Source organism: Podarcis liolepis (assembly GCF_965112155.1).
Source record: "Podarcis liolepis genome assembly, chromosome: 12".
NCBI classification, from domain to species: domain Eukaryota; kingdom Metazoa; phylum Chordata; class Lepidosauria; order Squamata; family Lacertidae; genus Podarcis; species Podarcis liolepis.
The window spans coordinates 44520937-44539809 of NC_139563.1; the positions used below are offsets into that span (position 1 = coordinate 44520937).

Below are 18873 nucleotides of genomic sequence, written 5' to 3' on the forward strand. Positions count from 1 at the left end.
GTATCATTGTATTCTGATAGCCTTTAACTGAAATATGTAAAGCAGTCAGTAAATGAATTTCTGTGCTGCTGAAATACACCTAAGGCCCTTAGCCTGCCGGTGAGTGTGAGCTAACCGTATCAGGAAGTCTGAGAAAGGGAGGTCCAATGTCCATTTGCAATTCAAGCTAACTGTGTTCACCATCTAATTATACAGTCTAGACCCGACTGTTCTGCTTTCATCATGCTGTGATGTATCTAAAGAAGCAAGCTCATCAAAACTGAATTATTTCAAAGTGAAGTTTTTATAATTAAAAACTCTTTGGCAAGAGATATGTAGAGGTTAAGAGGAGGGTGCTAATCCTTTCCCCATCTGATATCTTCCCCCTCAAAAATGAAATCTGATTCAGAGTCTGCTTTCTGGCCAAATAGGAAAAAGTAGTTGGGGAAAGAGTTATAGACAAGCAGCAACAATTAAACACCTCCCAGCACTACCAGTTTGGGAATCCTGCTGGCTGATGAGTATCCTTTTTATCCCCTGCTAGTATCAATATTGGGAAGCAGGTGAGCCTAGAACCACAGAGCCTAGAGCTTGCCAATCAGAAGGTCGGCAGTTTGAATCCCCGCGAAGGGGTGAGCTCCCGTTGCTCGGTCCCTGCTCCTGCCAACCTAGCAGTTCGAAAGCACGTCAAAGTTCAAATAGATAAATAGGTACTGCTCCAGCGGGAAGGTAAACGGCGTTTCCGTGCGCTGCTCTGGTTCGCCAGAAGCGGCTTAGTCATGCTGGCCACATGACCAGCTGTACGCCAGCCCCCTCAGCCAATAAAGCAAGATGAGCACCGCAACCCCAGAGTCGGTCACGACTGGACCTAATGGTCAGGGGTCCCTTTACCTAGCATCAATATTATAGAGCAGTGGTGGCCAACTCCCAAGAGACTGCGATCTACTCACAGAGTTAAAAACTGGCAGTGATCTACCCCCTTTTTTTGAGTTCAGGTCCCATTTTTGGGGGGCTCGGGTCAAAGTTACTGAGTTTTTTCAGGGAGGAGGAAAAATGTTGAGCTTCTTTTAGAGGAGCCACAGTTGTTCAGCTTCTTTGGGGGGAGCCAATGATCTACCAGTGATCTACCTGTTGGACATGCCTGTTATAGAGGATGGAGGAAAATTCTTTATGAAGGTATCATTGTGAAAAATGTGTCAGAATTGCAAAGGGTATTGGGATGGCATGGAATGGGTCTATATTCCCTTCGCACAGACTTAGGAATCTTATTAGCATTTTCATATGAGCAAACAGTAATAAATTTGTTTTTGCAGCCATCTAAACTGTTACCGGGTGGGGGAGTTGATGTGCAGAATTAATAAACTCTTGTGATTAGCATAATGGAAGAACACAAAACTGTAAATGCGACAATGGATCCTAATTGCTGTTAAATGCCACAGGATGGCAGTGTTGCAATAATTTTGTGATATGAATTTCAAAATAGTGGCAGGCTTGGCATTTTTAGAGTTATGTGTGTAAATATCTTGGTTAGATGAAGATACAAACCCTGAACTGAAAGAAAAAGGGGAGAAATTATGCAAAAATGTATGCCATTGATCACTGTGTGCTTCTGTGGTTTCCAACACATTGTCTATTGACTGAAATGTTTTGATAAATGAGTCTTAGTGAAATGAGTTGTGTTGTGCGAAGATCATGACATTTGAAATAAAGCTGCTTGATTGAGGATGCAAAAGTATAATGAACATAGTCCACAATTATAAGGAAAGCTGGTAGAGGTATGTTGTGTTCATAAACTGGGAAAATATTAAATATATTAGCAGCTTTATTCTGAATATCCAGTTTTACCAGGGCATTGTCATGTCAGCTTGCCTAGATGGATCTGCAAAGAAAAAATAGTTGGCAATCTACATACAATAATAATTATACAAGCTGGTTAAACTCACTTTTGCTGTATTTTGGACATCCACAAAAATGCATGTTATGAAACTAAACTGCTTGGTGCCAAAATATCTGTAAGTGTGCCTGCTCCAGTGCCAGGCAATTCAGTCTTTAAAATTGGTGGCAAGGGGGGAGGAGCCTCTGTTTGGGTCCAGATCAGGGTTCACAAGTGGGGAGGATGTAGAAAGACCTTCTCTGTGGTGCGACCTCAACTTTCAAATAATCATCTTCATTGTGTCTCCCTCATTGTTGGTTTTCAGATGTCAGTTGAAAACATTTTTATTTATACAGGATTTTGCAGTTTCATAATTGGATGTTTAATCCTTAGCAGCAATATGTGACTTCGTGTTTTATTTTAGCTTATACACAGTTTTTATTCATATACTTTTGCTTTTTAAAAAATTCAGAGAACATTTATTCAAAAGCTACAATATAGTTACAATACATTTTCAATCAATATTTTTGCTTTTGTGCTTGCTGTATATTTTCCTGCAATCAACACAAGATAATATCACCAAGGCAACTATCTGTAAACAAACAATAAACATCCATAAAAATGGCAAAATATAGTTTCTGTCCCAAGGAGATTTTACCTTGAACAATTGCAAACGTAGGAATAAAGAGTCCACTTGTGATATACCAGTCGTTCAGTGCTTGGAAGTCATTCCCTTAATCAGATGACAAACTGAAGGACATGGTCCTCTTTCTATGCTCCTCCCGATGGAAACATGCAGATGGGGACAGATACACCCCTGCTTTAAGTCCTAAAATTATGAGTATTGCTTTTAGCTCTGTAATATGTCTTCTCCCTCATAATTTTAAGCACAGACAAAATTTAAACTTTCTCTGTGTGCATAATAATTTTCCTTTTTTGCTGTTTTTCATTCACAGCATATAGTACTTTCTATATTGTGGGCTTAATATTATCCATGCAGATACCTTTTGTTGGATTTCAGCCAATAAGAACAAGTGAACATATGGCAGCTGCAGGTAAGAAAATTATTATTATTTTATATATTAAATTTACCGTATTTTTCCGTCTATAAGACACCCCCATGTATAAGTTACCCCCTATTTTGGGGGACTCCGATTTAAGAAAATTGGGGGAGGATCTTACCATGTATAAGACGCCTCCAAATTTTGGACATTATTTTTTAGGAAAAAAACCTAGTCTTATACACAGAAAAATATGGTATGTTGTCTTACACCAGAGCCTCAAGGCAATCTACAATAAAATTATTTAGGATCCAGTGCACTTCAGAAAATCCCTAAATAAAATAACAGTTTAATGCATTGAAAATACTCGCTATGAAGTTGTTACTCTGTATTGTAATCAGTCACACAGACACTATTTTGGCTGGTAACCAAATGACAGCCAAATGTGGCATATTTGAGCTAAAGGGATCCACAAGAGAATTGGAGTTTTTGTTTACTTATGGGAACAGAGTATTGAATGGCGTACCTCACTGAAGGGCAAAATATAAGCAGTTAAAGGATGGTAAATATATTTGTCTCCTGTTTACAATCCACACCCCCTTGACTTCCTATGCCATGAAAGGATAATTAAAATTAATGAGCTTAGAGTAAGGATTGAAATGTTGTTTGAGAACTTAAACCAAGGTTGTCTTTCTTTAACCAGGTGTATTCGCACTGCTGCAGGCCTATGCCTTCTTGCAATATATGAGAGACCGGCTTACAAAGCAAGAATTTCAGACCTTGTTCTTCCTGGGTATATCTCTAGCTGCTGGAGTTGTATTCTTGAGTGTCATCTATTTAACATATACAGGTAAATCATACAAAAGAAATGCTTTTCATTGACAAATAGAGTTTCAGATAGGCCCTGAGTAATCCACAAGATTCAATGAGCCCTTCAGGCCTCCCAACAATGTTTGCATGATTCAAAAGAAACTTCAGCAACCTTATCTATAGAAACAGCATTTGGTGTAATAGCTGGCTTTTTGCACCCATTAAAGCATTTTCAAAGCAACTTGCTTTTCTTTCTTTTTTTAGGACTGATTTAGTATTTCCTTCATTTTCTATTAGTTTAAAACAAAAAACAGTTGTCCTTCTTGAGGGTCTTTCTCCTTTTGAAACATGTGAAAAGTAGATATTGATCCAAGCCTTTCTAGAAAGCCATAATAATGCTCATCTACTAACTTAAATTGTTTTGCTGAAATTTTCAGGTTACATTGCACCATGGAGTGGCAGATTTTATTCACTATGGGATACTGGGTAAGTAGAATAGAAACAGCACCATACACTTAGGCTATGCTGAGTGGGTGACAGGTTTTATCCATTTCAGACAAACCTCCTGAACTATGGTCTATTGTTATGAGAAAACTGTAAGCTTCCATTTGCTGTTTGAAACAATCTGCAGTTTCCCATTAAATCCAAATACGAGCAACTCTGACTTACGCAAACTACAGTGAGTTCATTCAGTCGTTTCATCCCTTGGTTTCATTTGAACAAACCATTGCTCTCTGTATTTGTACATTGAGAAACTTCTGAATTGTTCCAGATGACAAAAAGAAGCATTAAATTTCCTCCCCTCACAGGTGAAGAAAGAGGGAAAGTGTTTCAGAGTTTATTTTTATATATTTGCTATATATGTCGTGCACATCAATAGTACAATTATGCTTAGCTGTGAGTCCTGGGAGACCTGTTCCCCGCTTGCACCCCAGTGTTCAATTGCATCTGGCCAGAGTTTTCCTCCACTCATATTTAAGCTGCCTCCCAGCTGTTTCTCACCCTAAGCTCTGGAGTATATGAAAGACCCAAACAGGCGAGGGTACTCACGGGCAAATTGTGTCAATGTCCCGAGCCATTTGGATGTTCCAGATGTTGGTCAGGGCTTCAATCAGCCAGAGAATCCCCCAGAAACCCATTGGATTCATCAGTCTCTTGAGGGCTGACCACGTTGATAGATCCCCTACCTCTACAGAGGGGGAAAGGTGCTGAAAATCTAAATCTCAACAGGAAATGATCTGACCATGACAAGGAACTGATGTCAGTATCCCCCACCTTTTCACCCTCTTTCTGCCCAGTTGAGGGAAAAGGTCCAGAATGTAGCCTGCCATTTGCATTGGGCTGGCAGTCTGAGGGTCCTCTGCAGCACCTCTGAGACCAGCTTAAGCAGGCAAACTGCTGGGCAGATTCCCCCCACAACTGGACACAGAGTGTGTGGAGAGAGAGAGAGAGATGTAATCTCTGTAGACTACAGCAACTCCCCAACCCAACCCTCAAGTCTGTCCTGATGCAGCACTGAGTACCCAAGTGGGCACAGCTAGGTGAGACCAACCCCACCCTACTCGCCCACCCAGGTTCCAGTGATTCAGGACCAGATCAGCCTCCTCATCCATAACCAAATCATGGAGCCAACGTGGCATTCAGCAACAGCAGCCACAGACCTGAGGGCTGACTGATAGCACAGCCTCAGTTCCCCAGGTTAGAGAAGGGACTGGCACATGGCTCCGTTACTAACTGCTTGTGCTGTGTGCCCCTTACCCCTAAACAGGGATGTGTCTGATCATTTGATCCACACACTTTGTTCACACTTTGGCAAGGTGACATAGGGAAGCTTTGTAATGAGAATAGGTTTTTGGCAGTTTCTGGGGTTAAATGAAATGCATTTTAGCTAAAAAATAAATAAGTAAATGTTAACCTGCATATTTAAAGGTGTATTCAGAACGTTACAAAAATAATTGAAGAATGTTCAGTAGTCCTCGGTTGTACTATCTTTAGTAGTTTCGTCACTTCGAAATAATTTGAACTGAATTTTTTTTAAACAAGGTATGCGAAAATTCACATCCCGATCATTGCCTCTGTGTCTGAACACCAGCCTACAACATGGGTTTCCTTCTTTTTTGATCTACATATTCTCGTGTGTACTTTCCCAGCAGGGCTGTGGTTCTGTATCAAAAACATCAATGATGAAAGAGTCTTTGGTAAGAAGAAGTAACCATCTTTTCAGAACTAAACGATGAGCTTTAGCTGAAATGCTGACGTCCTAGTCATTAGCTTAGATTCATTAGCTTAGTTTACTGCTGTTACTTCAGTGTTGGGTTAAATGTATTTCCTCAGGAAGTAGATATGTTTCTTTACGTGATTCCTTTTGATTGAACTTCCTTTTAGAATGGCTTATACTGAATGCTTCCACTGTGAATATACAAGTAGAATCTTCTCACCAAATGGCTAATGCAATTTTATGTATTATTTCATAAATTTATATACCGCTTGATTGTAAGGGGAAAACCCTCAAAGCGGTTTTCAAAAAATATTAAAGAATAAAATGATAAATATGATTTATGGTAATTTAACAGATTATCTATTCATCAGATTATCTATTCATACACTCTACAGTTATTTTAGATACTCTGGTTTGTAAATTGATGACTCTGCTCATATTATGGTGAAATTCCAATGATTCCAGAGGTGAGACTTGGTTGGTTTCAAATGGGGGGGGGGAGAGAGAAACCTTTCCATCACTGTAGTTACAGGTAATTTTAAAATGGGCAGTGCTATAGTTAGCTGCTTCTGAAATTATACCTGTCTTTAGTTTGCGTAAGCTTTCCACCAGTGTAGGGTTTGTATTAGTATGCATTTTAATCCAGTGCAAGAAAATTACTTTCTTCAAATTAATTTGTAAAAATGCCATTAAAATGCTGCTTGTGAGAACTTTTAAAAACTTCTTTCCCTTCTAGCTTTAGTGCAGTCAAGTTTCAGGAGTTCACAGAAACCTTGTGGAGTAATTTATATGCTTTGGTAAAGCTACTCTTTTGTCCTTCAGATCCTAGTAAAGTGAGATGTCTTTTAGCAAGATAACATACATATCAATTTGGTTTTGATTAATTTTCCATTTTTTTAATAAACAACTGAAATCCCTTTTTAAAGTTCAGAAATATGAAATATAATATATTTCAAAGGTAGGTTCAATTCTGTGCACACAGCAGATTTTAGGAATCAAATCTGCAAGCTTCTTCAAGTGTACAGTAATTGTGCTTATTTCTGAAGTAGATAGCAATCAATATTTTAAAATGTCCTATAGTAAATCTCAGTGTCTTTATTTCTCTACAGTGGCTCTGTATGCAATCAGTGCTGTTTACTTCGCTGGAGTGATGGTTCGTCTTATGTTAACTTTGACTCCAGTAGTCTGTATGCTGTCAGCAATTGCTTTCTCCAACGTTTTTGAGCATTATTTGGGTGATGATATGAAGAGAGAGAATCCACCAATAGAAGACAGCAGTGATGAGGACGATAAAAGAAACCCAGGAAATCTTTATGATAAGGTGGGACTTGAAGATCTAGATGGCTTCCGATTTTAGATATTTTTAAAAAATAAATGAATCCACATTAAAAGCAAAAACAGAGAGAGCAAAATGGTTGCATGTGTAGTGCTTCTGTTCTGGCCAAGGGGTTCTAACTAACCATTTCTCCCCCTTCCCCCAATTTTTCATCTCCTTCCATCAGTCATTCTCACTGAGCATGTGCGGTCTTCATTGGCTTTTTCTGGGGAAGCAGCAGACACACTACTGCTCTGTCGCTGCTACATTAAAATGTTAGATAGCTTTCAGTTCCATCCCTGGGGACGTTTTAAAATAAGCTCTCAGTATCAAACAGTTCTTTCTGCCCTTTATAGATGCATCTCTCTCCCTTTCCAGCCATTCTGCTCCATTCCCTTTCACACTCGGTTGTCAATTGTTTCCTTTCAGTCTCACAGTGGGATTGTTTTGGAGGTTCATTCCTTTGTTTGTTTTGACTAAAGGTGGGTTGCTTCTTTTAGCAGCGTAGCTTTTAGCTGCTGCTTCCTATCTGCGCTAGTGATGCAGGTTTTTGTACATAAGCACGACTACAAAAAGACTTGAACCCTTTTTAGAAGGGGTGATGTTGCTTTCCAACTTTTGCAGATGAACTGAAAAATGTAAGGAAGCACAATCTCATTCATGCAGATGTTAAATGTTAAATGCCACCCCACTACCACACACTTTGGGAGGGGGACGACTGTTTTTGTTTGAGATGCATCAAAAATTACTAGTGTTCTTTTTAAAAAAACAACCAGTAGAAGACAGCTTCTGACATCCCTAATAAATAGGCATTTGTCTAGCACATAACTTGGAAAACAACTCTTGAGGGAGGGCTCTAGAAATGTGGCTTTATTGTTTAATATGGGGCTTATAAACCCTAAAAGCCTGGCATAAACTGAAAGGCCCCGAAATTCTAATTTGTTTTTGTTCAGGCAGGTAAAGTGAGGAAACACATATCCGAACAGGAGAAAACAGAAGAGGGTCTTGGGCCGAATATCAAGAGCATTGTGACAATGTTGATGCTCATGCTGCTGATGATGTTTGCCGTCCACTGTACATGGGTAACTAGCAATGCCTACTCCAGTCCCAGTGTCGTCCTGGCCTCTTACAATCATGATGGGTAAGGCATTTTGTATGCATTTTAGTGTGAGTTTAATGACTGTGTGAGACCGGTTAGGAATGCAAAACACATCACGTGACACATTGGCCTGACCCCTGTTCTCCATGGACTCGTAACTTCTGGCTTGAACTACTGCAAATTTATAATGCCACTGAGGTTGTTGGCTAGTTGCAGCTAGTGCATAATGCAGCAACTCGACCGCTCACTGGGGTATCTTATCACTATCATGTTATGCAACTGCTGGAAGAATTGCACTGGCTGCCAGTTAGCTACTGGAAGTGATGTGCAAAACCCCATACAGCTTGGGTCCAAGATGCATTTAAAAATCACCTTATTACTTCAGTACACAACCAGTCACTGCTCTGCGAGATGCCCTCCCACCAGGAGGTTCATTCTGAAGGATACAGGAATTGGGTGTTTAGCATGACAGCAGCAGTCCCTTATGTTACGTATCAGACATCATCTCTATTGCATTTTTGGCACATATGGAAGACTTCCTTTTTCACCAAGCCTTTTAATTGGAGATTTTTATCCTAGTTTGTACTTTTGGGATAGGAACTTGCTTTTATATATGAAATTGCTTTGCATATGTTTTTATTTTTCCTTTTTAAATTATATTTGCTTTTAAAGTTGTATCTTTTCCTCACAAAAGTGACCCAAAACAATTTACATAACCAATAAACAACTTTGTATAACAACCAATGAAACCTATAAGCCCAACCATATAGATAAAGACAGGTCTTACAGATCCCGCTCCACTTAAAGAGGCTACAAATATCTGAAACCCTTTATTCATTCACTTTAAGATGCTTTATAGGAAGCAATTCATAAATGGAGTAGAATAAATAAGATCTAATCAAAGTGAGTCTGCTTTCCGATAAAAACTTTCTGGGGGTTTTTCTGTTGCAGCACCCGAAACATTTTGGATGACTTCAGAGAAGCCTACTATTGGCTAAGACAAAACACAGATGAACATGCCAGAGTAATGTCTTGGTGGGATTATGGCTATCAGATAGCAGGAATGGCAAATCGGACTACTCTAGTTGACAATAATACTTGGAATAACAGCCACATAGCCCTGGTATGTAGTGGTACTTCTGCTTATTGAGAACTGAGTGACAGAACACGTGGCTCTAGATTTATAAACAATTACATTTTAATGTATGATGAAGATTGCTTTCCATTATGTTGCTTTATTTTATGCCTTAACTCCAAGATCATGTTTGAGAAATGTTCATTTTTTAGGTTGATGGTGATATCTGATAACATAGAATTTGAAACAGAAAACAGTGTTTCAACTTTTATTCTCAATAAACATTGAGATATCTACCTGACCTTATCCTGTTTATATCCACAGTCTGTCAACTGTGTTAAAGGACAATGACCATTATCACTACTCCCTCTGGACTCCTTGCTGAGAGGAGCAGCAGGGGAAGAGTCTATTCTAATGGGGCTATAGCTGTCTTCATAAAAAGTGGCCCGATTTATATAACAACAAACCATGGTTTATGACATCTTAACTGGGCCAGTGACTACAAAAATATGTGCTGTAGTGTTGCCACATACTGAACGTGATTGAAGTTTTAGGCTTGAAAGATACATAATTATAGTGTTTTATGTTTTATTTTATATTTAAGTTGTGTTTATACATATTTTAAGCCAACCCCTGACTCTCATGTAGCTTTTAGTTAAACTCGATGCTACGATTATTTCAGTTCTATATTTCACATTGGATGAAATGACCTCTAATAACATGGGCTAATGATATATCTTGACTGGTTGGTTAATAACTGCTTTTTAGACAAGAACACTTGCGAGTTTTAGAAATAACTCTCTTTATTGCAGGTAGGAAAAGCTATGTCTTCAAATGAGACAGCAGCTTATGAGATCATGAAGAGTCTGGATGTGGATTACGTGTTAATAATTTTTGGAGGTGTAATTGGCTACTCTGGTGATGATATCAACAAATTCTTGTGGATGGTGAGGATAGCTGAAGGAGAACATCCTAAAGATATCAGGGTGAGTTGAAATATAAATTGCCCCCCCCCAAAAAAACCCTTTAGTAATTCTGTTAAGGCTGTTGGTACAACCTATCAAGATCTTGCTTCTAATTTCGCCACTCTTCTATTGAGAAATTTTCCTGATATATTCTCTGGATTCTAGGTACCTCTCAGTAGAGCTATAATTAGATGACATCCTAATAGTCGTAGTATTTTATGTAATAAATAATAGTATTTTATGTTGAGGGATTGCTTCAAATCAGGCCTTATCAGACATTGGTGCCATATCATAATATACCTGATAAGATCCGTAGTAAGTTGAAATGAGAACAAATTGTGGTCTTCCTTTATGGACGGTGCTTTTTTCTTTAAAAAATGTTTAGGGGTGCTCACATTTTGACTCAAGAAAATCACCATTTTATAGTTCAAATCGGGAAAAATAAAATACAGTAAATGGGCAAAACTCACAAAATGTTTAGGGGTATGCAATACCCCTGCATGCCCCCCAGGAAAAAAGCACTGCTTATGGATGTTCAGAAATGTGTCTTTCTTGGTGACACAGCTGAATATTCTTCCAGCTGAATAATCCAATAAATTAATTTCTGAATGCTTAAGTAAAAATTTTGCTACTGTACCCCCCTCAAAAATCATGGTTACAGCCAGTATAGAAAAAAACAAGATTGAGCTCAGTCTGTGAGAGTTAAGTCAGTTTATTTGAAGTAGAAACCAGTTACAGCACCACTTTATTTCCCATATTGTGGCAACATGCATAACATTATTGTATTTCCTTTCTCTCCCTAAAGGAAAGCGACTATTTTACTCCACAGGGGGAGTTTCGAGTTGATAAAGCAGGCTCTCCAACCTTGCTAAACTGTCTCATGTATAAAATGTCATATTACAGATTTGGAGAAATGCAGGTTAGTGAAATTTTGCTATCTTAAATGTTTCTTTTGGGGGGGGATGTAGGCCACTTAATCCGGAAAATCTCTAAGCGATATGTGTAATATAATTATCAATAAAATTTAAAATTGGCAAAACTTTTAAAACGAAATATAATGCTAGTTTTTAGAATATAGTTTAACAACTAACCTCTGTATCCCTCAAAGAATCCATAGGGTTGTGTAGTCTTCCTTTGGCAGAATAAGGATTGGGGTGGTCTTCAGTGACTCTCCCAAACCTCTAGAGCAGATTGACAGGTGGCTATAGGTGGGAAGGGGAATAGTATCAACCTGAAGAGTGCTTCAATTGCTGTTTAGTTGATGGGAGACTTACTGGATCAAATAGCCTTCTATCAAGTTCCAGTGAGGGACACCGATTAGTATAGTATTATAGTACTTTAGTGCTAATATGATAAAATAGCCAAAGGGCTAAGAGGGAAAGGAAGTGGCAGTAGAGGTCAAATATGCTCTGAGCTCTTGTAACCCCAGGGTTAAAGGATCAGGTGGGTATTAACATCTGCATGGAGCTTTCATTATAAGTAACTAGGAAGAGCTGGTTAATATGAGCTTATATTACAAAGTTAAATAAAGGGCAAAGGAATGTAATTCATTATTTGTTATATTTCTTCTGTGAAAGTTGCCGTTTCTAATATTTATAATGAAAATTGTAGATTTCACAGTACATGTTTCTTCTGTGGGCTACAAGTTTGTATAATATGTATTTTAAGCTAATCTTTGAATTAATATTTTTTTAAATGCACATGCCATAGACCACTTTGGGGTTTTCTTAGAAAAAGAAATAAGGCATATCAGTTTTAAATTTAATACATTTAAGGGAAATGTCTGGATGGGGGTAATCTGGAAGTTTAGCTTGGGTGTCAGTGGTATGACTCACAGCTCTGCCTTTCAATTGCCATCATCTGATCCCAGGGAGGTGGTGTAAAATCGAAACTGGTGCTTGGGGGTGGTTTGGTATTGGATGCGGCCGAACAAACCATTAGGGGAACCAGATGACAGATGTTGATGTCTGCAACCTCTTTTGGATGAGATCAGAATCTTGTAGCAGCAGCTGCACAACTTGAGAGTTGTCTTGTGAATGTAGATCTCATCACCAAGCACCTTTTACCAAAACCTTCCCAGAAGAAATCTGGCATCCCATTACTTACAGGCTTGATGACAGTAATGCAGAGGTTTTCAACCTTTTGGGGTCCACAGCTCCATTTTTTTTCTGCGGCACTCCTGTGGGGCTCAGGAGCCCAGTTATGTCACCCCTCGCCTGCAGACCCTCACTTTTTGAACACCCTCCCTTGTGGAGTGTTCCCTCGGCCTCCTCTCTTCTCCTCTCTCCTTGGGAGTCCTCCGGGCAGCCACTGCTGCCACCCCTGGTCTCTGAGCTGCCCCCCTCACCCCAAAGAGAGGCGCCTCCTCACATTGCCCCACAGGAGCCTAGGAAGCACCCCCTGGCCAGCCCCAGAGGCACCATTTGTCTGGGGAGCTTGTAGCCAGGTCTGCTGCAACAAACAGCCACGCAAGCCTTTGGGAGGCAGAGACGCAAGAGGGCATCAGAGGAAGGTGGAAAGGAAAGAGGGACTGAGGCCAGCGTTGCCCGCAGTACCCCAGGGTGCCATGGCACACTTGTTGAAAACCACTGCTGTAATGTGTTACTTTAACAGGGACTGCCAGAGTTCTGAAGGTAATAGGAGATAAAAGCACACAGCAGTGATCCTTTACCAACTTGCACTAGTATCCGTTTATTGGTTTTGACCAGGCATAGGCAAACTCGGCCCTCCAGATGTTTTGGGACTACAACTCCCATGATCCCTAGCTAACAGGACCAGTGGTCAGGGATGATGGGAATTGTAGTCCCAAAACATTTGGAGGGCTGAGTTTGCCTATGCCTGGTTTTGACCCAGCTTCTTGTAGGTAGATTTTATTCAGGGAGCCTTCGCCTATTTTGACTCTAGTGTTTTAACTGTTGCTTTTTGGTTGTTGTGGTGGCTTATATTTTTGATTTTATGATCAGCAGTTTTTCATTGTGAGGCTGGATGGAATCCTTTAAATCAGTCTCCCATTTCCAGCTCTTAGATTTGGTTCTGGGAAGGGATTGCACATCTGTAAATAAATGGGATAATAGTGTTTTGGACAGTCCTTTTATACTTCTTCTATTTTGCACTGTATACAAATAAAAATAAGAAACTTGTTGCAAGCAATTGCCATGGAACAGGGGGCTCCAGATTTTTCATGTAAATTGTACCCACATTTGAGGCCCAAACATTTAAATGTTATAGTTTTATACCGCAATGTAGCGATTTGAAGTTAAGGCTCCCATAACAATATCCTATTGTAAAATGTATGGCAACTCATATATATTTTAAGTAGAACTTGGAACACTGGGAGATATTTTTCAAAGTAGTGCTTGGATTGAGTTCTATTCACAGGATTGCATTTTATATCTTCAACCTAATGTGTGACATTAACTTTTTGTAGCTGGATTTTCGGACACCTCCAGGATTTGATCGCACACGCAATGCTGAGATTGGCAACAAGGACATTAAGTTTAAACATTTGGAAGAAGCCTTCACATCAGAGCATTGGCTTGTTAGAATATATAAAGTGAAACAGCTAGACAACAGAGAGACACTGGATCATAAGCCTAGGCTAACCAACATTTTACCAAAACAAAAGTATTTGTCAAAAAAGGTGGGTTCCCAGTGAAGTATCCCTAAGGAGGTTCATAGTGTTACACAAATTTACCAACTATATGATTAGTTCTTTCTACTAGCCAGACGCAGAGAGAGTTTGTATCAAATATCAGACCTGCCTGATGGTAACCATGGTTAACTAACACTGACTAAGCATGTGAGGGCAACTAAATTCATTGTTGTGCTAATTGGCAGGCTGTCTCAGAATCTCTTGAAAATCCCAGCAAAGTGTAACAGAGTACTATCCAAAATACGTAAGTAGTGTTTTAGTAACTATGGCAGCTCACTGAGTAAAATGTGAAAGTGTCTTTCTGAAAAGTGATACCTAGAAATTTCAGAATGACTTCTCTTTTTTTTGTAAAATAATTAAACCTGGAGCTTTTGTTGACAGCTTGAGTGTCTGGCTTACTCCTTTTGAAATTGTCTTACACAGGTTTTCATTTTTAAAGACTCATTTTTGTGTGCGTGCGCTACTCTATTGAATATAAAAGTGTTCAGGCATGGAAATAAAATCCTTTTAAACAAACTCCCCCTTTTTACATGATTCCTTGCAAAGTAAATAGAACCTTGTGGACAGGCAATGTTTAATCTTTTAGGTAGGTCACTTCAAGGGCAGAGTTGTATAGAGTTAGAAGCTGACTATATAAACTATTGATATTGCTGGAATTCGGAAAAGCATTTGAAGATTAAATTGATGAATAACTTGATACTTGAGTGGCAAGGACATATTCACACATACCTGTGTAAACCACTAAAGGTGTTTTCTGGCTTCCACTTTCATGCACAAATGTTTTCTGCTATACAGTATTTACTTCCCAATTGCCTTTGAGTTCTCCCAGTTTGGTGCTCCTGGCTTCCTGCATGTACCTATTATGCAGGTGTACAGAAGCATCTGCCCAGAAGAGGTAAGCTGTGCACATTATTACACCAGGGGTTGGCAACGTTTTTTGAGGCCGGTCCAGTCCACTCCCTGGCAGACCTCTCAGTGCACGCCCGCTCAAGCTATTTCCAGCGCACTTCCGGGATGAATGAGCGCCCGTGCACATGCGCACACACTATTTCCGTTGCTCTTCTGACCTGGAAGTCAGTCCCCACAGCGAGAAAAAAAATGACACCACGGGGGAGAAAAGCATGGAATCCCCACGCCAATCCACAAAACAGCCATGGGCCAGAACTGGCCCATGGGCCTTAGGATGCCAACATCTGTCTTACATCCTTAAAAATCATCATGCATACATAACACAAATCATATGGTAGTGACATGTTCATGTTGTGTTTAAAAGCATAGTATGAGCAACATAAGAACACAATTTGCAATAGTTGCAAGGTTGGGATATCAGTGCATTATCATACCATGTGGGTTGTGTGTTTTTTCTGGCATTGGAGTCATACATGTTTTGGAATGAGGTACTGAGAATTTTCAGATTCAGTGTTGCAGATATTAGTTGCACTTGCTGTACAAAAAATCTTGTCCTCATTTTTGGAAGTCTTAAGATGAGCAAATCACATTTCTAGTTTTGGAGATACGAGTGTGGATGAGTCAAGGATGTAGGGCTTAAAATAAGCGATAGCGGTATGCAATGCAAGTCTTTATATTAGTTTTTGCTTCCAGGAAAAAGGTCAGTTCAAAATTCCCCCTTCCCTTTGAGAGTGTAAGGTAAAGTTGCTTTTAGAATTAAGGATCTAAATTGTACTGTACCCTGCATATAATGGCCTTATAGTCTAACTTTTCGATGTAGTGCCAGAATAGTTGTGTCTCAGTGATAAAGGAAATGACAGCCATATTTTTGTCAGTATATCAGACCCCAGGAAAAGTCTGTTACCTGTCTTGCCTGCCATGTGGCAAGCAAACCTTGCTTTAACATATAATTATCACATCACTGTGATGGCTCCCACTAGCTCAACTATTTTGTAGAATCCAACCCAAGGTTAAAATTGCTTAAAATATTTCTGGGAGGCACAATTGTAGAAGGAAAAATGGATGCTGTGTTTGTCTACCTTTTATTTTAAAAATACGCTTAACACAAAGTACTAAACAGAAACCTACGTTAAGGGGTGTTGACTAAATGTACATAGAAAATAAATTTATGAAGCCAGATTGTTATTTGTTATTTATTAAATTTAGATACTGCCCTATCTTAGGGCAAGTTCACAAGACAACAGCCCAGTTTCTTTAAAAGATTAAAGTTCAGTTTTTGAAAAGGTTTTGAGTGTTAAAGGTTATTGTGACACCAGTAAAATGTCAAAAATATGGAGAAGAGCGTTCTGTAGCCCTTATGAAAATTTACTGCAAATCATTTACAACTAAGGTTTACCTGATTTAGGCAATAATCTTAAACACACTTACTAGGGGGTAGGTTTCACTGAGTACAGTGGGACTTGTCTCTGAGAAAACATGCATAGGGTGGGGCTATCAAAAAATTTCAGATTAAGCCTGCCAGTTTCCTAGCCCTGACCCCAAATGTAATATTTAAATATTCTAGAGCAATGCAGAACTTGATGTAGTCACTAGAGCATTGTAAGAAACTAATACACTATTCTGTTTTTCTTTTTAGACTGCCAAAAGGAAGCGTGGCTACATTAAGAATAAACTAATTTTAAAGAAAGGCAAGAGACCCAACAGGAAGACAGTTTAAATACACTGTACTGATTGCTAATATTGAAGCAGTTGTCCTTGAGATAACCAGTCTTTGCCTTTAGCTCAAGTCATGTTTCACAGCAACATGAGGGTACAGAACCATCATTGGTCCAGATTATTGTACAAAACTTTCAGGCAATGTCTGACTTTAAAATTTTTGGCTTATTGAGAACAGCTGTTTTAGATTTGTATTGTGGAGCAAGACTGAGCTGCTGTCCAGGTCTAGCAGCAGATTTTTTCGATTTTTTTTATTTTACTGGTACATATTATCCTTCCAATCGATTGAATTTGGACTGATCGCACCAAAGAGCCCTTTAATTCGGTCCTTGGCACATGCATACTTGTCGAGATTTTTTTTAAGTAGTTGAGCTGAACAGCAATATCTTACTGGAATGTTGAAATGTATGAATTGACTAGCCTTGGTCTGACACTTTCAGGAGTGTGGATATTTTTATATTCAGCTACTAGGACTCCTTTAAAGGTATTTATTTTACAAGACTTCATGAAATGTACTCTCCTCTTGCTGTATGTTGTGTGCTGGACTGTAAACCAAGCTGCAGTTTCACTAATCACCGGACAGATTATATAATTGGATTATGCAACTTGTTTTGAGAAGAGGTGGTCTTGTTGCCCATATGCAGGTGTATTCTTGGACTATATAGGGCACATCTTGTAGGTAGATACAAGGGCTAAATTTGTATCTTAAATCAGACACGACAGTAATGAATGCTACTGAGCACCTTAGCACCTGGTGTTCTCAGATTTTGCTTGTTTAGCTTCATATTTTCATTAAACCATAATTTGGCCTGTTAGGAGATGTTTTTTGACAAGTATCCAAAGTCTTTCTGTGGCTACTGAAAGGCAGATGGTTTATAAAGCTGCCTCCATTTTCACGGGGTTGTGGAAATGACTGGCTTTTCTCCATATTTTTATTTAGTGCTTCAGTTGATGGGAAACTTTTTGCTTGACTATGTGCTTTGTCTTTTCTATTTTACTAAAAAGACAATTATCAAGTGCACTAAATTATGGAGACTGAACACGTTCACTTTCCAACTATAGGAAACCTTACAGACTTGAACATCCTTTAGTTATTTTAATAAAGTTAAATGTGTTTGGGGGTATGGCTCACCTGACAGCCACAGGACATAATTTCAATATAGTAAACAGCTTATGCCAGATGTATTGGTGTAAAGCAGAATAGTATGTACCTTCCAAACAAAACAAAAAAAATTATCTATTGCTCAGTGAGAATGTTACTGCTGACTTTTCTTCTCAGATGTATAATTTTTATTTGTAAATTCATTTTTGAGTAAAGAGGTTATTAAATCAATAATGCAGTGGCAACATTTTCACAAAATAACAATCTGGATTTCTGACCCTTTGTCATTGAGATTATATTACTTTGTTGCTTTCAAGATCAATGCAGACCCGTTGTTGACTATAGGGAAAAATAAAGTTAAATCAAGTTTTGTGTTAAGTGGTTGGCTGCTGTTCCTTTTTTTATTATCTTACATTAAGCTTTGCCAATTCTGCTTATGGACTTGCTTACAAATTCTCTTGCAATCATCTACCCTTTGCCCAGTCACTGAGGGAATAGTGTTGCATCCAGTTGCTGCCTTTCTGCTGAAAGAAGGATCAGCAAAGCTTTCTAGTGTGCAACGTGGATCTTCAGCTATTCCCACCCCCCCAAAAAATTAGCTCTGGTTGAAGTTGGTGGTGGAAGGCCTGCAGGCGATAGGGGGATTTGCCAAACATTGCCTCAAAATCATGTACCAGTCAAAGAGCTTTCTATCAGCAGAGGGCCACTATTGGAGACAACCCTTCGTGTTCCACAATATAACTTAAGCTGGGTTTGGAAAAGAGATGTTTAAACCATTTGCAAGTAATAAATAAGCTTTATGCTTGCAGGCTTAATCCTTAACACTGATCTAGTACATCTCATATTTATGGTACGTTAAATTTGGACTGATACCTCTGGTTTACACTGGCTTCCTTTTGGGTTCTTGTACCCAGTACCACATTTAAATTCTGAGTTTCAGTACTAGTGGGAAATTGGTTACTTCTTTAGTACAAGACTCCAATCCAACCTTGATACCAAGCGCTGATTTGTCCTAAAATTCAGGCTGTTGTTACTTGGAACAATTCATTTTTCTATAGTGGTCTTAAGGGTGGTTGTTTTTTGATAGTGTTGCTCTTACCTCTCAGATCATGGAATTCATCTAGGGTCTTAAAGTCCTCCATATCCTTTCTGCAATTGT

The 18873-nt window shown here is 39.0% G+C and overlaps 1 protein-coding gene across 1 annotated transcript in view; it reads left to right on the plus strand.

The window, feature by feature from the left end:
- Positions 1-18092, plus strand: part of STT3B (STT3 oligosaccharyltransferase complex catalytic subunit B) — a 44243-nt gene extending 26151 nt beyond the window's left edge. The window contains exons 6-16 of the mRNA XM_083468097.1: positions 2809-2907; positions 3557-3703; positions 4101-4149; positions 5707-5861; positions 6991-7202; positions 8150-8337; positions 9247-9418; positions 10183-10356; positions 11141-11254; positions 13763-13975; positions 16533-18092. Coding sequence (XP_083324223.1) covers positions 2809-2907; positions 3557-3703; positions 4101-4149; positions 5707-5861; positions 6991-7202; positions 8150-8337; positions 9247-9418; positions 10183-10356; positions 11141-11254; positions 13763-13975; positions 16533-16613 — 1604 coding nt within the window. The 3' untranslated portion in view covers positions 16614-18092. The remainder of the gene's footprint in view (positions 1-2808; positions 2908-3556; positions 3704-4100; positions 4150-5706; positions 5862-6990; positions 7203-8149; positions 8338-9246; positions 9419-10182; positions 10357-11140; positions 11255-13762; positions 13976-16532) is intronic.
- The last annotated feature ends 781 nt before the right edge of the window (positions 18093-18873 follow it).